Source organism: Nilaparvata lugens, chromosome 3 (assembly GCF_014356525.2).
Source record: "Nilaparvata lugens isolate BPH chromosome 3, ASM1435652v1, whole genome shotgun sequence".
Taxonomy (NCBI): Eukaryota; Metazoa; Arthropoda; class Insecta; order Hemiptera; family Delphacidae; genus Nilaparvata; species Nilaparvata lugens.
Genome location: NC_052506.1, coordinates 30,330,747 through 30,350,835, shown reverse-complemented (window position 1 = coordinate 30,350,835; position 20,089 = coordinate 30,330,747). Strand labels below are relative to the sequence as shown.

The window sequence follows — 20,089 nt, the reverse complement described above, 5'->3', positions numbered from 1 at the left end:
GGCAATCTGCCAGCCTGTAGAACTCTGTCGTCTAAACCATTCGTCCAATGTGGAGTTGATTATGGTGGACCCATTCGAATCACCATGGCCAGGCGTCGGAATCCTTTCATATTTAAATCGTACATTTGTCTTTTTGTCTGTATGGCAACTAAAGCCGTTCACATTGAATTAGTTTCGGACTTATCGACCCAAATGTTCTTATCAGCTTTTCGCCGTTTCCTTGCTCGACGAGGTCCTTGTAAGGTCATGTATTCCGATAATGGTACCAACTTCGTCGGCGCCTATGATGAGCTAATAAAATTGTCACGGATGCTGAACTCCAAGGAATATCAAAACCTGCTCCAGAATGAACTTGCTGATCATAGCATTGAGTGGAATTTCATCCCGCCAGGTTCACCTCACTTCGGCGGTCTTTGGGAGGCGAATATAAAATCAGTAAAGTCACACCTGTTTCGAGTTATTGGTAACCAGTTGTTGACTTACGAAGAATTGAACACTGTCTTAGTTCAAATTGAGGCTGTACTTAACTCACGCCCGTTATGTCAAATGAGCGCGGATCCGAGTGAACCCCTCGCCCTCACACCGGCTCATTTTCTCACTTTGACACCTCTTAAGTACCTTCCTATGTTAAATGTGGAAGATCGTCCAATGAATCGATTGGATCGGTTTGAATTAGTCAATCAAATGGTTCAGTCTTTCTGGAGTCGTTGGCGCAAAGAATACTTACATGAATTACAAACCCGTGTGAAATGGTGTAAGGATTCCACCCCTCTCACGGTTGGTACAATCGTCCTAGTGGATCAACCAAATGTCGCACCGTTGAAATGGCCTCTGGGGTGATTGAGGAAGTATTTCCCGGTGCTGACGGTGTCGTTCGAGTGGCTATGGTGCGGTGCGCCAATGGTCGCTTCAAAAGGCCGGCTACAAAGTTGTATCCGTTGCCTACTCAATAATTTTCCTTTTGCATTTTTTGTTTTATTCTCGTTTTGTTTTATTTTTATTTCTTTCGTCGTTTATTCATTGTTTTTTCGTTTCTTTGTTCTCTAGCCTTGTCTGAAAATAGCTTTTCAGCCGGGGGGGATGTTGGAGCCAGCTCTAGTTTTCATTTTTCGTTTTTGAATTGGACGCGCGCTCCTCGTTCAGTTCGTATTTCTTTCACTTGAGTGCGTCGCGCTCACTAGCCGGTAGGCTGTTTTTTTCAGTTCAGTCTCGCTTTGAAATAGCTTGCCTCGAGTCGGGAATTGGTAATTTTCGTCGATCATTCCCAGAAGAAAATCGTTCTTCAAATTATTATTTTTTCGTTAGTGTTAAATCGTACACCATAAACCTACGTTTGGAAGAGTGTTTGCCAAACTCCCTTTAGTTGAAAGTTTTAAACTATTATTTTTCGATTGGAAAGTTCACCGATCTATAGTCTTTAAAGACATTGTAAATATCTCGTCAGAAATATATGTGCAACGTTATATGATGGAAGCCGAATTTACCAACAGTAGATGACAATTAATTACTTTGAATAATGTTTCATATTGGTGAAATAACAACATTACTCTGAATAATTCAATATCGCAGTTGAGAATCAATAGCTACCGTACCTGGGCTGAGCTGAAAGCTATTTGGGCTAAGTTGAAAGCAACTTGACTTCATGATTTGCTTTGCGTAAACTACGTTCTAGTTAAAGATTAATTTTACTATTTGACTGAAAAAATTTGATTATTTGTTTCATCTATAAAAAAAATCATTGACCACTTGAAGCGTCATTTCCACCGTGCAGTCAGTCTTCCAACGTTGCCAAGTAGTTAGTTTTAACTGAAATTCTGCTCTTTGGAGTGATTTCTATAAAATAAACCAGGCAGCAATAATACTTATAGAATGATATTTGGAATTTTGGAGATGACGCTTGGAATAGGCTTTGAAACATTTGTGTATGAACATGATTCCATTATAATATTATTTATTTAGTTTGATATTTTATTTATGTACTGTTGTTTTACTGTTATTTTGTTTCATTATTATTTCCACTTCATTTAATTTTCTTTCCTTTTGAAATTTATTTTCTCAGAGTTATTATTTAAAAGAGAAGGTTGGCGTGTTGAGAGTGAAGGAGGACGTTGTTAGCTATGCTAAATTCAAGTGGCCTCTATTATTTTCTCGCTTCTATGAAGCTTATCGGAACTCAGGTAAATAAACATATCCTTCAATTCTAATTTCATTTTTATAATGACACGTGAATAATAATAATCATTAAATGACTCATTTATGAGCTGTCTTCCAGCCTCTAAATGCGGTACAATAGATTTCTTCAAGAGTTTGATGGACAATTATATTTCAACGGTGTATTAAACGCTAAGAAGATTGTCGTTAATGCATTTGAGTTGAGTATTTGCGTAAAAAAAATATTAAAGGGACTAGTTAAGCTATTTAATTTACTGTTATTTGAATTTTACTGTTAACAGTGATACATTCATTCAATGTTCTGAATTGAAAAAGTTGGGAAGTGAGCTAGTGCTCTTGTACTGTCTTGCAAGAGCTCAATCAAATTCCTGACCAGCAAGTAACCCGTGCTCCGCAAGGGTCTTTTTGGAACTTGACTTAATGAAATCTTGAAGAATTGACGATAGGGCTATAACCATCCTCGGTTAATTAAGAATCCATATGCAAAATTTCAAGTTAATCAGTCCAGTAGTTCAGACGTGATGATGCGCCAAACATAATTTTCCTATCCCGTACCTGTATAAGCCAGTTCTTTACTTTATTAGTATGGAATTTCATAATGATTGTGGATCTATTATTATTTATCGAGTTCTTAGAAATTGCTAGCCACCATCTGCATTGCTAGCCACCAAAAAGACCCTTGCGGAGCACGGGTTACTTGCTAGTCAGGAATTTGATTGAGCTCTTGCAATTCTCTTATTTATTTTAATTATTTATATTCTGCTTTTATATTGTACTTTCTATTTAAGGTTGTTAAATCGTCAGTTCAGATAGCTCACAGGAAGATGAAGTATTCTGAGTCGGGTACTTGTGCTGTGTGAATCATCATTCATACAGTTTGTATCTTATACATTACAGGATTTAACATATTTTTTTTTATTTATAGGTTAAGCTTGAATCAATATAAATTATTGACTGTTTTTTTGCACTTGTATTACCTGTATAGATTGTGTACTCTTTCCCCGCGCACGGATCAACAGTCCATGCGGGGAAATAATTATTCCATAATTATTATTCTGTTCTATATTGTACATTGTTTTTGTAATGGAATAAAGAAATTGAATTGAATCTCTCCATGCAAACACTGTTATAGTAGTTTGAATTATAATTTTACTATCAATCAATTCTACATTTACAGAAATTCAGAATTAAACGTATTTATAGTGCTTTCAATTTATCAAAAAGTTGATATCGATTTAGCCATTCAGAAAATTGAATTATAAAAGTGTTTGGAAATCATAACTACATTTCCTCAAAACGCAAGCGTTCGAATGAGCGTGAGAATCATAACTACCTATTCTCAAAACGCAAGCGTTAGAATGCGCGTTAATTCATGAGTAAGATTCAATTTTTTGTATGAAGTATTCCATTGAAAACTATTATTTTTCATATATTGCAGGGCCGAACCTGCCAAAGAATGATGTAATAATCGCAGTGAACTGGACTGGAGTGTATGTTGTTGATGATCAGGAGCAAGTTCTTCTGGAGCTTTCTTTCCCAGAGATCACAACCGTAGCCAGTCAAAAGTAAGGATACTTTTAGTTGGTTATTTCATAACAAATGCTCTCATTCAGTAGAATTTTAATTCAATATTTTTTTTTCTATTCTTCTATCTCATTCTATTTCGGTTCAAGTTATTCCAGTTTTATTTCACGTCGAAAGAAGAAAAATATTCCAATATAGAACTAGGTTTATCAATAGAGAAACTTTGAACTACAATTTATAGTAGTTGAAGATCATTCTTGGCCAGAATCGTTGTACTAATTTTGGAGACTAAATAATCATACTCCTTCATTAATCAACATAACATAGGTACCATTAGAATGATACTAAGTTGGTACTTTATTCCTTAGATATGGTATTGATTATAATTATTATGGTTTAAAAATAATACATCTCTTTTTCTTTTGCAGAACAAACAAAGTTTTCACACAAACTTTTACACTTTCAACAGTGAGAGGAGAAGAATTCACATTCCAAAGCCCAAATGCTGAGGACATTCGCGATCTTGTCGTCTACTTTTTGGAGGGGTTGAAGAAGAGATCTAGTTTTGTTATATCACTCCAAGATTACAAAGCTCCAGGTATTTTATATATAATGATTGAAACTGATATACTCACCGAAATTGTATTCAAGTTTACTATTAATTTATATCATATTCACTCAAATTATCAACATTATCGTCTTTTATTTCTATTTCTTATGGCTTAATAATTCTTTTTAATCTGCATCAGTTCCAAATATCCTGCTGATAAATTTTTCAGTGAGTTTTGTGAAATAATTGTTCACTTTCTTGATGAAAATTACATTGTTGAGTCTTATAAGTAGAAATGCAGTCGAAATAAAACTCGAATTGATTAACTGGATGAATTGAATGATAATTGATCAACGACTTCTGTTTTAGGTGAGGGCTCTTCGTTCCTCACATTCCAAAGAGGAGACCTGATCATCTTGGAGGATGAGAGTACGGGTGAAACAGTGATGAACTCGGGTTGGTGCGTGGGGCGCTGTGAACGAACTGGCGAGAAGGGAGACTTCCCTGCTGAAACCGTTTACGTTCTTCCAGCTCTTAGTAAACCTCCTTTGGATATTCTAGTGAGTATTTCATCGTTCTAGAGTTTCTAGTGAGTAAAGAAACTCTTCTTCGGTCGATTCTCAATATTATTCATCTATTAAAACAAATAATCAAATAACATTAATTTGGATCATCAAGGAAAAGTTTGCTATCAAAGAAAATGATGACTACATGCTACCATAGAGAAACAATAGCATAAGTAGATATCCCATGGTATAGGGCGTTTATGTCGCAACTTTTACTGTTATCTCAAGCTGATAGTCCACGTAGTTCTTTCCTGTGAAGCTTTATGACGCTGGTAGTCTCTCATATTGTGCCGTTCATACACTCTTACCCGGTCAAAACAGTGAAAATAGACAATAATCGACAGTAATTGGCTTGAGATAACAGTAAAAGTTGCGACATAAACGCCCTATACCATGGGATATCTACTTACGCTATTGTTTCTCTATGATGCTACTTATTAGATTTCATCTACCATTAAAAAAAGCCAGTGGATAGTTCGTCATACTTTATGCTATACATGTAGATTTAAATTGATTTGATACATCAGAAAATCTTTCAATTTTTATCTGTCCATTCATCAAATGCATATTATCAAACTCAGCAATAGCTCTCGTACTAGTAAAACTGAATTTTTATAAAAAATATGTTTCTAGTTTAATGAAGTCATCTAGAATTTCCAAGTTTAGTTTTCATATACTTTCATGCACTTTTTCAATTTTCAGGCATTGTTCAGCCTTGAAGGAGCTGAACATGGTCGAAAACTTCACACAGGTCAACATGTCAATGGAACAGACAATCGGGAAAAACCGCACACTCTAGCTGAATATTCTATTGACCATTTCAGGTATGTATATTATTCCACATGGACGTAGAAAGTTATAAAGCAATAAGAAGTATGATATTAATAAAGCGAGGAGTTAGCTCTTTCAAGTAGCAGTTCCCAATCTTATCTAATTTCTCTACTATTCAACTTCCAAGAAATACAACGATCGAAACTTGGTTTTTGTAGAGGAATTCATTGCTCTCAGATAAGCTTAGATTAGTATTGATATCAACAACTATTTTTCGAGCAGATCTTGATTGAATGAGAAAAATTTGAAACTGTCGCAGCTGCTGCTCATTTTATTGTAATGTTTTTGAACTTTTAGCTGATACTTACTATTATCTATTTATTATTTCAGTAGCTAACATTAAATTGATTATAATAACTATTAGAGCCCCTACTAGTATCTATAGTTCATTTGAGATTTCATACGATACGGATATGAGTAATAAATTTGATGATACCTATCAGGAAAACAACTCCTACTCTACTGAAGTCCTAATTTATCACGTAGTTTGAACTTCCGATCGATTCTATGTCTTGACGTTTATGCCTGTAAACTTCTCAATAAACTGTAATTTTCATCAACAAGATTTCAATCTAATCTCTAAATTGTAATATGACTATTATTTCATTTCTCATTTTTCGTGAACTGACAATTCTTACGAAGGACAGAAATGAAAATCATTAAGACAAATTAGCTTATAAAACCATAGAGAAAAAATAGCATAAGTCGATATATCATGGTATATTTCGTTCAAGTTCCAAATTTAAAGCCGATTTTTTTGTTAATTCAAGCCTATTACTGTCGACTTTTGCCTATTATTCATGTTTTGTTGGGATGAGAGTGTAAGAACGGCACAGTATGAGAGACTACCAGCGTCACATAGCTTCCCCAAAAAGAACTTTGTGGACTATTGGCTTGAGTTAACAGTGAAGAATTGAAAATAAACGTTCTATTCCATGGAATATCTTCTTATGCTATCTTTTACATATGATAAAACATATCTTTACCTTATCCTCATGACAATTACAACTATCCCTTATGAATTGGGATATATAAGAATTTCTAATCAATACCAATACTGGGATGATAATTTTCTACCACTGAGGTTTTTTGTTTAGACCGCCGCCGAAGCGGACCATGTCGAAGGCGATGTCGACGCTGACGTCAGCAAGACGGGGCGGTGGCGGGGGGGACGAGGTGTGGCGGCACACGCGCGAGCCCATGAAGGCGCCACTTCTGCGCAAACTCGCCGGCAAGGAGGAGCTGGCAGAGGAGGCCTGTTTCGCCTTCACCGCCATACTCAAGTACTGCGGCGATCTGCCTGCCAAGAGACGCCAGGGCAACGAGTACACCGACCAAATATTCGACGGACCTCTGAAGCATGTAAGACGATAATCAAAATTCACTATAGTGTCGATGTCCACGTTATAATGGCAGTCGAAAAAGATAGGAGAACAACAATGGACCTCACTATAGCCTCAATCCTAGTATTCATCTAATTTATCAACGCACTAGTCATTTGCTAAAACTGCATTTGAGATTCTTCAAATCTACAATAAAATAAATTTATTGAGCACATTGTATATAATGTGATTTGCTAAGAAGAACTCTAGAGAATTGACAACAGCGTTGCCGATTTTTGGCCTTGCCACTGCCTTCTATAGAGGATAGCTGATACCGGTATATCTGATGTGATATCAACTGTTCATTCTTCTTTAAAATAATCTGTCATATTTTATTCACCAAGGTGATATTTTTCCAATAATCTTATGATAAATGTTCATTATTGAGATTAAATATTTTGTTAATCATATTTATACATTGTTGAAAAACGCGACCTGGCAGCGTTGCGGAGCTAGAAAACGATAGCGCTATCTGCTCTGTTGAATAATAGACAAGGATAGCAACACCAATGTAAATAAAATACTGCTATTATAACGTGGACCTCACTAAAGCCACACTCCTAATTTTAGTTGAAATAATTCATCAACGCACTAGTCATTTGCAAACACTGCGTTCAAGATTATTCAAAGCCACAACAAAATAAAATGTAATATATATATTGTCAGGATACAAAGCCTATGCCAGCATATTTTCTAAAATTAATGTATAATTGAGGCATAAATCAAATGTACTCACGTCAAATTATGTAAAACTCATTTAATTATAGTTTTATTAAATTCTTACAGTATTATTTCGTATAATTTACCAATTTATTGTCAGAGTCATTCGTCAACTGCCTACCAATGTTTACTACCTTATTTTCAATAATTAGGTTAGAGTGAATTGCGCCAAAATTGATGACAAGCCTTATCTGTCAGCTGTTGATACTGCCGGCTACTGTGCTACTGTGATATCTCTATATTGTCTGTTTTCATTTTAAAACTAACTCAAGCTTGTTCATTTCTGCAACCCCTGTTTATTTTCTGTTCATCTGCTTTAATTTTATAGTCTTCCCGTTTAACGTAATTTTTTGTCATTTTCTGTGTTTTTCGAACCTCTGTGTCTAATTTAAATATTAAAACCGCGTGGAAAAATTCCCATTGGTGGACTTTTCCTTATTAGGCACAGGATTGGTTCTTGCCCAAATCACGTGGTTCTTCTTCTCAGAAGAAGACCAGGTGATTTCCGCTTTTTGGGAAGAAGAGACACTTGCCTTCTGAGAATCGAATTATCAGGACCCGTTTAATTTGTCCTATTAAAATTAATGTTTAAATGGTTTCTCTTCTTGTTAAATGTAATAATCCAGTGTGTTAAATGTGTAGCTCCTCTGTAGTCTTGTGCTCTTAAATTAAATTGGAAGGCAAGTTCAATTTGTATAAGCTTATTCCTGAGGAAGAATTGTGAAACTAAATCCTGGGTGACGCCATTCCACGCCAGATCTTCAAGTGAAATAAAATTATTAAGTGAATTGGGGCCCCACGATCGAGTTGGTGAGCGAAAAATACTTATTCTATCCAATCAGTGAATTGAGAAAGCTACAATTTTCTATCAATTAATTATTGTGAAAGAGTGCAGGACTATATCCTCCTATAATACCGTGTAACCCCTATTAAAATCCTAATTGCACTATATTACCAAGAACATTCATATTATTATCTCATAAGAGGATCCCTAGTTTTTCTGTGCAGGGATGGACGGAAGTTGAAATAAGCACATGCCTGACTGCTATAACTACCATTCATAAAATTAAGTTGGATGACGGAAGGTTTAATACGTTCAATTAGAAAACGGGACAATATAAGTAAACAGCTTAGGAACCAGCCCTTCAATCAACAACTTAAAAACTATTATATAAATTACAGAAATAAACTGAATTCATTGATACGGAGAACCAAGACCCACTACTACAAAACAAAAATTTTCAATTCTAAAAATAATCCAAAACTATTCTGGCAGACTGTGAATGAATTGTCTGGTAAAATAAAAAACAAAGACCCCTTTCCACTGGACCAGTACGCGGCAGGAAAGACATATCCGGGGGATAAAAGAATGCATGTAGCTGAAGAATTCAATGAATATTTTTCCCTTGTGGGAAGTAACTTAGCTGATAAAATAAACACTATAGGCCCACCGGTAGTAAATGACTCAGATTACGCAGTAGACTCTAGATTGATCCTACACACTATCGACAAGGCTGAGTTGCTTAGTTATGTGAATTCCCTGCGCGGCGGTTCGGCTCCTGGGTATGATTGTATTTCTGCTGATATCCTGAAATCCCACTTTCAAAGCCTATCTGATCCACTTCTGCATATCATCAACTTGAGCATCGCTTCGGGCGAGTTTCCTGACGCCCTCAAAATTGCAAAGGTGATTCCATTGTTCAAATCAGGAGACATAACTGAGAGTTCAAACTTTCGTCCAATCAGCCTACTTAGCGTATTTTCCAAAATTCTTGAAAAAGTAATAAAAGACCAATTAACAACTTACCTTGAAAGTAATAGATTACTAACTAATTCTCAATATGGTTTTAGAAAATCAAAAAATATTTCAGATGCCCTCTTCGCTATAACCAGAGATGTGAATTTTGCCTTGGGAAGTAATGAAAAATGTGCATTGATATTCTTGGATCTGGCCAAGGCATTCGATTCTGTGGATAGGGAAAAGTTGCTCAAGAAAATGGAACTGATTGGGATAGAGGGAGACTCATTTAATTGGTTTAAATCATATTTCAGTAACCGTAAACAGTTTACTGTTATAAATGGAGGAAATAGCCAGCTGAAACAAGTAGAATATGGGGTAATTCAAGGAAGCACCCTAGGTCCATTATTATTCTTGATTTACGTAAATAACCTTGCAAGATTGAACTTAAATAGCAGGATCTATCTCTTTGCAGATGACGCTGCTGTTCTGGTTAGGGGGCCTGACTGGGAATCCGTACTGAATAGGGCAAAGAGAGACTTGGCGTCATTAAAAACTTGGTTTGACCATAATTTATTGACACTCAATGTCAGTAAGACAAAGTTCATGCCGGTCTCCCTGAGAGATGCTAGCGACACCTCAGTTGAAGGGGTCAAACTGCATACATGTGGTAACATTAACAATACCTCTTGTAACTGTGAGTCAATTGCAAGGGTAGACTCTTATAAATATCTAGGTGTGATTATTGATAATAGATTCAACTGGTCTGCACATGTTGCTTATCAGAACAGCAGACTAAGAAAAATGATTTATGTTTTTAGGAAACTTAGAGAATATTTGAACAAGAACGAAATCCTAACAATTTATTACGCATTTGTTCAATCAATTATTGAAGGAGGGATCCTAGCTTATGGAGGAGGATTCAGATCTATTTTGAATCCTCTATTCATTACACAAAAACTGATTCTAAAGGCTGCACTTGGGAGGCGTTGGGACTACTCGACTGAGGCGGTTTTCGCGGAGATGGAGGTGCTTGATGTCAGGCAATTATACATTAGAACTTTGGCAACATACATATTCAAAAACTATGCTGACATATTTGATACCATCACTCATAATTATACAACAAGGAGAGTAATTCATAACATTATCCAAATGCCAAGGGTTAATAAAACCATCTTCACTACTAATTCATACTACATAGCCCATGTTCTGTTAAAAAAAACTTGCCTATAGCTGTAACAGACTTCATTAACTATAAAATATCTGCATTCAAAATAGCAATTAAAAGGTGGATTCGGGGTATCGGTAGAGGCGAGAGTTGTGAAAGATTAATTACTTCAGAGTTTAGATTCTAGGACTGGATTCAAATGAGCTAAAAAACTAATAAAATCATAAGTCTTTACACATTCTATCACCGGTCATTATTACAAATTTTAATCATTATTAATTACTGATTCTCTCTTTTTGAGGTGTGTGTGTGTGTGTGTGTGTGTGTGTGTTGGCGTTTTCACGCCTTTGTGGGTGATCTGTTTCTTCGTCTGTTTGTTGGGTTTGGTGGGGGGGGGGAAACGTCACTTATGGGGGAGTGGGAAGGGGTTTCCTGGGTTTCTAGGGGGTGGCATAGGGATAGGGGGGAGAAATTTAGTTTCATTCTCAAGGGGGGGGGGGTTTAGTGTCACTATTATTGAAATGTCAACAAGCATAGCCGATCTGTGCAAGTACTGCGAAATATTTATATATGCCTATTCCTACCTTAGACTCATTCTCGCACACAGGCAGTAATGCCTCTGCGAGAGTAAATATTTCTTAATATATATTTGTATATCGCTGTCATTTCTGTGGTGCTAACATTGTCTTATTTTTATTGTAAAGTGTATTATTATTTTATGATGTAGGCTACCACTGTGATTGCTTGTAAGACTTGTGAAATAAATAACTTTTTGAATTGAATACAAATCAAAAACTTTGAAAAAAAAATATAGTGTGCTAGTTGACTCCAAAGATCTTAAATATATCTCTTTAAGGTCTTTGGTTGACTCAGAACTCAGATAGTTGGATACAACTCAGCTGATTGATCACTTTTTTATATGCTTAGTAGCGTATTGATGCTTGTAGATGAGAACAAGAGTAAAAATCTGTGTGTGTGTGTGTGTGTGTGTGTGTCAGCAGTCAAGTCCAGAGTACCAAGAAATATCTACGTGAATAACAAAAAGTTTGCAGGTGTAGAGAACTTCAAGTATCTAGGATGCCCAATAAATGCCACAGGTAATAATGTTTATATATAAAAGAAAGGATTCAAGCAGCTAATAGGGCCGATGTTAGATTATTAAGTTGGTAGCGGCAGGAGCACCAAGATAACAATATATAAAACATTGGTGCGTCCAGTGGCAACATATGCGGCAGAAACTTGGGTGATGAATATGGCTGACGAAAATGCGTTAAAAATCTTTGAAAGATCCATACTAAGAAGAATTTACGGTCCCGTTCAGGTTAATGAGCAGCAATGGCGAATAAGAAAAAATGAGGAAATAGAAGCATTAATAAAAGGAGAAAATATAGTACGCTTCATTAAAGCCCAAAGAATAAGGTGGTTGGGGCATGTGATGAGGATGAGTGAGGCTAGAATGCCGAAAATAGTTTTTAATAGCAAGTTGCACAGCAGAAGAAAGAAAGGTAGGCCAAGGAAGAGGTGGGTGGACCAAGTGATGGATGACCTGAGAAAGATGGGGGTAAGAGGATGGAAGGAAAGAGCCATGAACAGGGAAGAATGGAGGTGTGTTGTGAAGGAGGCCAGAGCTCACCTAGGGCTGTAGCGCCGGATAAAGAAAGAAAGAAAGAAAGCGTATTGATGCTGGGGAAGGGGTAAAGCTGGGTTTCCGTTGGATAAATTTCGTGCGTAAATGCCGTCGTCGACCACGACAGGGAGAGGATCTCAGATTAGGTCGATTTCAATTTGTCTTAATAACCTAAAAGATTATGTTCAATTATGTTTTACTGGGGGCGGTTGAGTTTATACTTTTTTATACTTAAATGGCAATATGTTGATATTATTAAAAATGTTTTGATTCTTGAATAATACACACAAATAATGAAAAGTTATTTGATCAGCTGTTTTAGCACACTTGAAATTTGGACAATATGAATGTCAACAATGCTTGTCGTCGTCGACTGCGGAAGTTTACGCACAAACGAAAATGCACCTTAACTCGGTCCAGGGATCTACTTGTAGACCTTGACTGTAGCCTACATATGATTCAATGATTTTATTTTAAACGGAAAATGCACAAAGTACACGTAATTGGTGTAGTGCAGTACCTTGATAATTATCTACAATACGCATCAATAATGATTGAATTTCAAATGCGGTTGAAAGAAGATTTAATGATGTACTAAATGGGTCAGTCAATTTGCGAAGAAAGTATATTGCCCTCTTCTATTCTGTTACAAGCATTCCTAGAATGAGTAAAATTTTAAAGAAATATTGTGTAGTAGATTCAAGTAGGCTCTATCCGCTGGTTATCATTAACATTTTCTTATTAATGTTCAATACATGCTTGAGTGGCGATGTGTACTGTCGAATTTTCCTTTATTTCTTTTGATATATTTTCAGGAAATACTGAGAGACGAAATTTTCTGCCAACTGATGCGCCAACTCACCGACAACCGAAACAGACTGAGCGAGGAGCGCGGCTGGGAATTGATGTGGTTGGCCACTGGATTGTTCGCTTGCAGTCAAGCTCTGCTAAAGGTCAGTATCACTTGCAAAGTATTTTCAAAAGTATCATCAATCGCTGATCAGAATAAACATAATAATTCACTATACATTGGGTTTAAATTCAATTGTTCCAATGAAGATATTTTCTGAGAAGTCATTTTCTTGAACTACCTTTATTTGATTCAAATAATCAAGCGATTAAAATGTTTTTAGAAAGATTCATTCCATTTCAATATTTAAGTTCATAATATTTTTGTTGTGGATTTTTGTAGCGTATTGTGTCTACTAAAGATCGGTATCACTTGGTACGTATTTTCAAGAGTATCATCAGCTAAAATAAAATTAATGTAGCTTATTATTAATTCATATCCTGCACAACATCTTTCCAAATATAATAATTATAGAATTATACTAGCTGAGTGTATTGCATATTGCTTTCAAATTGAACATAGTTTAAATTACTTGAATTAGACTATATATTATCTCCATTTTGTAATATTATTTCAGAATTAGGAATTCCATGTAGGCTACTATTCCGAAAAATCTCACAATTTTAATAGGGTATAATATCATTGAAGACGCACACCAAAGTAATGTATGAATGTTAAGAATATGATAATTTTTTTTCAAGTTTGACCTACATGTATTCTATTTGTTCTCATTAAGTTGTGTCTTTGTATAGGAGTCTTTAGAATTGGAATTCATGAATCCTCTAGTAATATATTATCGCATTTTATCGTCTGTAGTTCCATTTATGGATTTCACTTGTTTTGATTGTTTCTCTAGGAATTGACATTGTTCTTGAGGACTCGACGACATCCCATTTCACAGGATTCACTGCAAAGACTTCAGAGAACATTGCGCAATGGACAGAGGAAGTATCCGCCTCATCAGGTCGAAGTCGAAGCCATCCAGCACAAGACCACTCAGATATTCCACAAAGTCTATTTTCCAGATGACACAGATGAGGTACAGATCGCTGTTTAAGATACAACACTGTCACTTATAACCTATTATTATTATATTCAATAATATTATCTTTCAATCAATTTCTTCTCCCATTCTCATTCAGTGAAGCTATTTTTTTAAAAGATGAAAATAATAAGATGATAATATAAAATAATAGATAAAATCTATCATTGATGATGATCATGTTTCATGGTACAATTTCCCAATATCCAAACTTTAACAGTAATAATTACTAATTATTAGTTCACTCTGTATGCATCATTTATATATTATTGAGATCATATAATTTTTTACTGTTAAAATTAGTAGTTGGAATCAAGTAAAAAAATGTAGTTCAGATATGCCCTCGTCCATCTATTTTCTAAATATTTTATCTAATTCACTTGAGGTGTTCTGCGACTATTTTACTACTGAATGCTGATTTTTTATCTTGAATAGAATAAACTCTTAGTTCTTCGATTGGACAGAAAAATTTGTTATAACACAGAAAATTTGTGTTATCAAACACAAAGACAATATTTGTCTTTCAGTGATGCACGTTCGTAGAGAATTCGTTCGTCGATTCATATTATCATCCAACCTGTAACTACCACTATAAGACACATGTAGGAATTATATTTTTGGGAAAATCATGGTGAAGTTGCAAATTGAGTCACGATATCAACTGATAACAATTTTCCACCTTATTTCCAGGCATTTGAAGTCGATTCATCAACAAGAGCAAAGGATTTCTGTGCAAATATAGCACAAAGGTTGAGTTTGCGTTCATGTGAGGGTTTCAGCCTATTCGTAAAGATTGCCGATAAGGTAATCTCTGTGCCTGAGGGAGATTTCTTCTTCGACTTCGTTCGTCACCTGACTGACTGGATAAAGAAAGCTAGACCATCCCGTGACGGTTAGTAATCTTCGACTAATTAACGTGTTCCTTCTTTGTTGGAAACTGTCAATTTGTCTATTTAAACAACAATTCGTCTATTTCAACTGATATGCATTAGTTTATAAAACCACTCTTTATTAATTTGATGTTCTATGTGGTTTGCTTATTCATTTATTGTACAAAATACTACAATCATAATATAATTATGACATTGAAGGAAAACTAGACTGAGCCTGTAGGCTACTATTCCTCTCAAAAAATTTTGATAAAAAGTTGATGTTGCCCAAAGGTTATGATATCACATATTGAATAAAGAGCTTATTGATTTAATTACTTATTGATATATAGAGGAAATTGACCCAAAATTATAATTCGATTGCAAAAATTATCGAAATTTTAGAGTTCATCATGGGTTTTAAGACCGGAACACATTATGAATTAAGAATTAAACATCCTGTGTTGAATATAAACATTTGATTGAATTATGTAATTGAAAATTGTATTGTTCAAGTATTGCTCCCTTATGAGTGGAAACTAGTATTAACTGATATTTCAATTGATCTCAATGATCGTATTAAAACATAATGTTTTTCTATTTTTTCAGGAATCACACCTCAGTTCACTTATCAAGTATTTTTCATGAAGAAACTATGGACAAATACCATTCCAGGAAAAGATAGGAACTCAGATCTAATTTTCCATTTCCATCAAGAACTTCCAAAACTACTTAGAGGTGAATATTTACCTAAATAACTAAATTCAATTTCGCAAGGATTCAGAAATGGAAACATCACTTCTCAGTGGTTGAAAAACTGGATATAATATATTTTTCTGGTTTTATTTTTAGTCATCATCGATCATCGCTTTCTCGGTATTCTTTGTTTCAAGTATTCTATATAATTAATTCAATTATTATTATTATTGGATTGGAAGTATTTTTACTTGAATACACCGATATAACTATAAGATTTCCAAGTGTGTTTGGGTATCGAGATAAAATCATGAGCTAAACTAACAATCATGCGCTTTTATTTGTGGGATTCGAATTTAGGACTCTTTCAGAAGCAGTTCGACAACAATGGTACATAACGGATAGCGCATTACTTGACTCAGCTATGGCCTATCAATCGACTTTCACTTCGATAATGCTACATTATTTTCATCAGCTTATTCGTACCGTGTCATATTCGATCAATTTTATTTATTTATTAATTAAAAACTGTTTGTATTTTTCAATTGAAATCCTCTATGCTTTTTCCAATAATGTATTGTGAATTACATGAAATTATGGAGGCAATAGTGAAGAGTTCATTGCTTTTGAACCAGGTTACCACAAGTGCACAAAAGAAGAGGCAGCTAGGCTCGCAGCCCTTGTCTACAGAGTGAGATTTGGTGAGAGCAAGCAGGAACTGCAAGCTATTCCGTGAGTAATGCAGTAATGCTCATTACAACTACTTTCTTTATAAATTTCATCCACTATCACAACTAACTATCACTCGAAATTGTTCAAATACGGTACTTGGCACTTGTAAATTCATTGTCTGCCAATAACTCGGAATTTAGTTCAAACTGAGTCTCAATATTTAAAATACTGCTATGACAGCAAATTGTAGTCATGTTGACTACTAAATTATAAGTAGTGTGATAATTATATGGATTATACCAATGCTTTATTATAAGTAAACATTTTCACTGACACTTCATCATATCTTCAACTACCTAATATTAGACATATAGAGAAATTATAACCATTCGTCGGGGTCACCAAAATACGAATTTTGTTGCATATTCCTATAATACAAAATACATTGAACTAGTCTTGTGGTCTGTGTAGATAGTGAAGGGATGACCTTCTAAGAGGTGGCAAAAATGCTGCACTGCTACATAAACAGCAAGTAGCTTGCGATAGTATACTGGCCAGCAACAAGTCAGTATACAATCAAATATGCAACGAAATTCCTACACGTTCATTGTTTCGAACACACTCCATGTGATTGAAATATTAGTTTGGTTTTCATAAGGAGAGAATAAAACATTAAAATTGTTTTTTTATTCCAGACAAATGTTGCGAGAATTGATTCCTGGGGATCTGCTCAAGGTACAGAATGCTACGGATTGGAAGCGTTCTATTGTGGCTGCATACAACCAAGATGCCGGTAATTTCATTCATAATAAATTTTACTGATTTCTGACCCTTGTAATTTCGATGAGAGACAACCAACAACAAAAGGATTTTTTATTTATTTATATGGCTTTTATTGGCAGAAAGATCTTTCAATAAAAGGAGAACTGAATGTTTAACAGAAACAAATATTACGACTTGTTGAAAATATGGTAATAATATATACGGTATATTTGTTAAAAATAATTTAATCATCATAATATGATGATATCATGATGGAGACTGATTGTAAAAATTACCAATTAGCATGATTCTCTTTTGTTGTAGATATTAGTATTTGAGGTAAATTAACTTTTTTGAAATTGAGTCTAAACTTATTTTCTATCCTGACATAGTGGCTTTATCCTGTTGAGTCTCAACTGTATTATTTGGTGGATTCTTCAGCTGAGGTTGATGGAGTTAGCTGTGAAACCAGGTTATCCTGAATTTTTTTTTATTTGTTGAATATTCAATATTATTGATTAAATTTCCAGTTTGAGAATAATCTTGGTGTGTTGGTTAGTGTAGCCTAACTTCAAATATTATTTTCTACTCAAATTGTTTAATGACTTATGCTGATAAAATGTACAACTTCTATCCCATCCTCTAATTCAATTTCTATCTCTGTTCCAGGAATGAGTCCGGAAGATGCTAAAATAACATTTTTGAAGATAATATATCGCTGGCCGACTTTTGGTTCTGCATTCTTTGAAGTGAAACAAACTACGGAGCCAAACTATCCAGAGATGCTTTTGATAGCAATAAACAAGCATGGAGTTAGCCTCATCCATCCACAAACCAAGGTTTGTTTCTCTCTTAGAATACAAAAGAGTATCATAAGTTTCATAATCTTCAACCTATTAGAGCATTCTCAAAACTCATGTCTATCAGGCATTCTTCTCATATTGTTTGTTCAGGACATATTTCCAACACTAAATTGCGAGTATACACAACATTTTATACAAATTGAGTTTATTGTAGCTTTTGCTTGATCAACGTATGCGTCAAACCACGCACTCATGCGTCAAAGTATGAAGTATTTATATCTAGTTTGGTATCAAATTTTCACGTTTACAAAACGACATAGGTACATGATTTGTTGATTTCGGACGTGTTTTAGGGTACCGGGCCGCACCTTGACCCCTGTACTGGGTGTAAAACTTCATACTACTACCAAATCTTCCAAAGTACTAAAAATGTGAAGTACACTTGCTCTCACGTCTATTAATTTCAACAGCGGCTAAATGACGTCATTTTATTGCTGTCAGATCCATTCATTGTATGAATATATCTCGTGGTATTGATTCCTATGGTGACATATTCAACCGCGCTCAAATCTAATAGGGAGAAAATATTGTGAAAATGAATATTTTAAACTACATAAGATAAATAAGAACATCTGGGAGATTCTACATGATATTTCATATTTATTCTTAAATTAATGGAATGTAATAGCTTTTCCTTTGCTTCATTATTCTTGTATCACAATAATTCACAAACCTCCATTTTAATTTTATGTATGAAACCTTCATTAAATTTGCAGTTTTCACAATTCATGTGTGTTTCTTTGAATTTTGCCTGTATTACAGAATTAAATTTCTTTTTTGATAAGCTAATACAGTATTTTAAATTCTGGTGTTGTTTTTGCAGGACATACTTGTAACGCATCCATTCACACGAATCTCGAACTGGTCATCTGGCAACACATACTTCCACATGACTATTGGCAATCTTGTCAGAGGATCCAAACTGCTCTGTGAGACGTCCCTCGGCTACAAGATGGATGACCTGCTCACCTCCTACATTTCACTCATGCTCACCAACATGAACAAGCAGCGCAGTGTCAGGGTCAAATAATCCAGCATCATTTCAAAGATCAAATACCTATCACAAATCATTTTAATTTTTACTTGACTTTAAGCAATGTATATAATTTATCATAATTCTTATTTACTAAAGTATCTGTTATAACAAGAAGTGATGGCAGTATTTTCTTGATTGCACTATTTTTGGAAGTTGTAACTTCTAATCGAATCTTGATGTAGTTGAGAGTAGTGCAGAAGTAGTTACAATGAGGAATGCAGCAAACAGCAAGTCCCATTATTTTCTGTATATTTGAGAGATTGTTTATCGTTACATCACATAGGATAAGTTCTAATCACACATTTTTATTAATGTGAACATTACATTCCACTGTCAAACAAAATGTTAATTTCATTTTTTATCTTCAAATGCAAGAATTACAATTGGATCTAACAATATATTAAAATTATCCATTTAATTCTATCAATCGTTTCATTACCTAGAGATTAATTTATGCTTTCATTCACTTCTATAATCATTTCTTAATTTCAGTATTTATCTTCTCTGCGAAAAAATGCAAAATATTCCTCAACTTTTAATGTATTGCAAAGTGTTTTTTTAACTTTTTTAATGTATAATTTGATTATAAGTTACATGATATATGCATCACTGAAATTATTTTGTATCATTAGAGACTATATATAATGTAAATACGTAATACTAATTTAAAGTTCATAATATTTATTAAAATAGCTCAAAGGTTTCAGATCATCCAACAAAAATATATTATTTTCCAATATAGCAATCAATATTAAGGAGTCTGTAACATATATGAAATGTATAAATAAAAGAGTTTTATTCTTGATGTCATTTGCTTAATCCATTTGTTCATGACCATTATTTCAGAGTATGAATCAATTTTGTTCAAGTTTCAGATTCTCGTATTATCCGGTTCTTGTTTATATAAGAATAACGATAAAAAAGATAATATCTATAGGTATTGAATTAATAATCTTATTCAAAATCATTTATTTCCTATGATTTTGTATCATTAATGCTCCCACAAATATATCAAGCA

At 34.5% G+C, this 20,089-nt stretch overlaps 1 protein-coding gene across 1 annotated transcript in view; it reads left to right on the top strand.

The window, feature by feature from the left end:
* Window positions 1-19,881, top strand: part of LOC111064333 (myosin-VIIa) — a 45,754-nt gene extending 25,873 nt beyond the window's left edge. The window contains exons 22-35 of the mRNA XM_039422763.1: window positions 2,060-2,177; window positions 3,611-3,737; window positions 4,125-4,294; window positions 4,616-4,806; window positions 5,515-5,636; window positions 6,741-7,005; window positions 13,097-13,234; window positions 13,988-14,170; window positions 14,864-15,065; window positions 15,652-15,780; window positions 16,374-16,470; window positions 17,106-17,203; window positions 17,842-18,011; window positions 18,859-19,881. Coding sequence (XP_039278697.1) covers window positions 2,060-2,177; window positions 3,611-3,737; window positions 4,125-4,294; window positions 4,616-4,806; window positions 5,515-5,636; window positions 6,741-7,005; window positions 13,097-13,234; window positions 13,988-14,170; window positions 14,864-15,065; window positions 15,652-15,780; window positions 16,374-16,470; window positions 17,106-17,203; window positions 17,842-18,011; window positions 18,859-19,065 — 2,217 coding nt within the window. The 3' untranslated portion in view covers window positions 19,066-19,881. The remainder of the gene's footprint in view (window positions 1-2,059; window positions 2,178-3,610; window positions 3,738-4,124; window positions 4,295-4,615; window positions 4,807-5,514; window positions 5,637-6,740; window positions 7,006-13,096; window positions 13,235-13,987; window positions 14,171-14,863; window positions 15,066-15,651; window positions 15,781-16,373; window positions 16,471-17,105; window positions 17,204-17,841; window positions 18,012-18,858) is intronic.
* The last annotated feature ends 208 nt before the right edge of the window (window positions 19,882-20,089 follow it).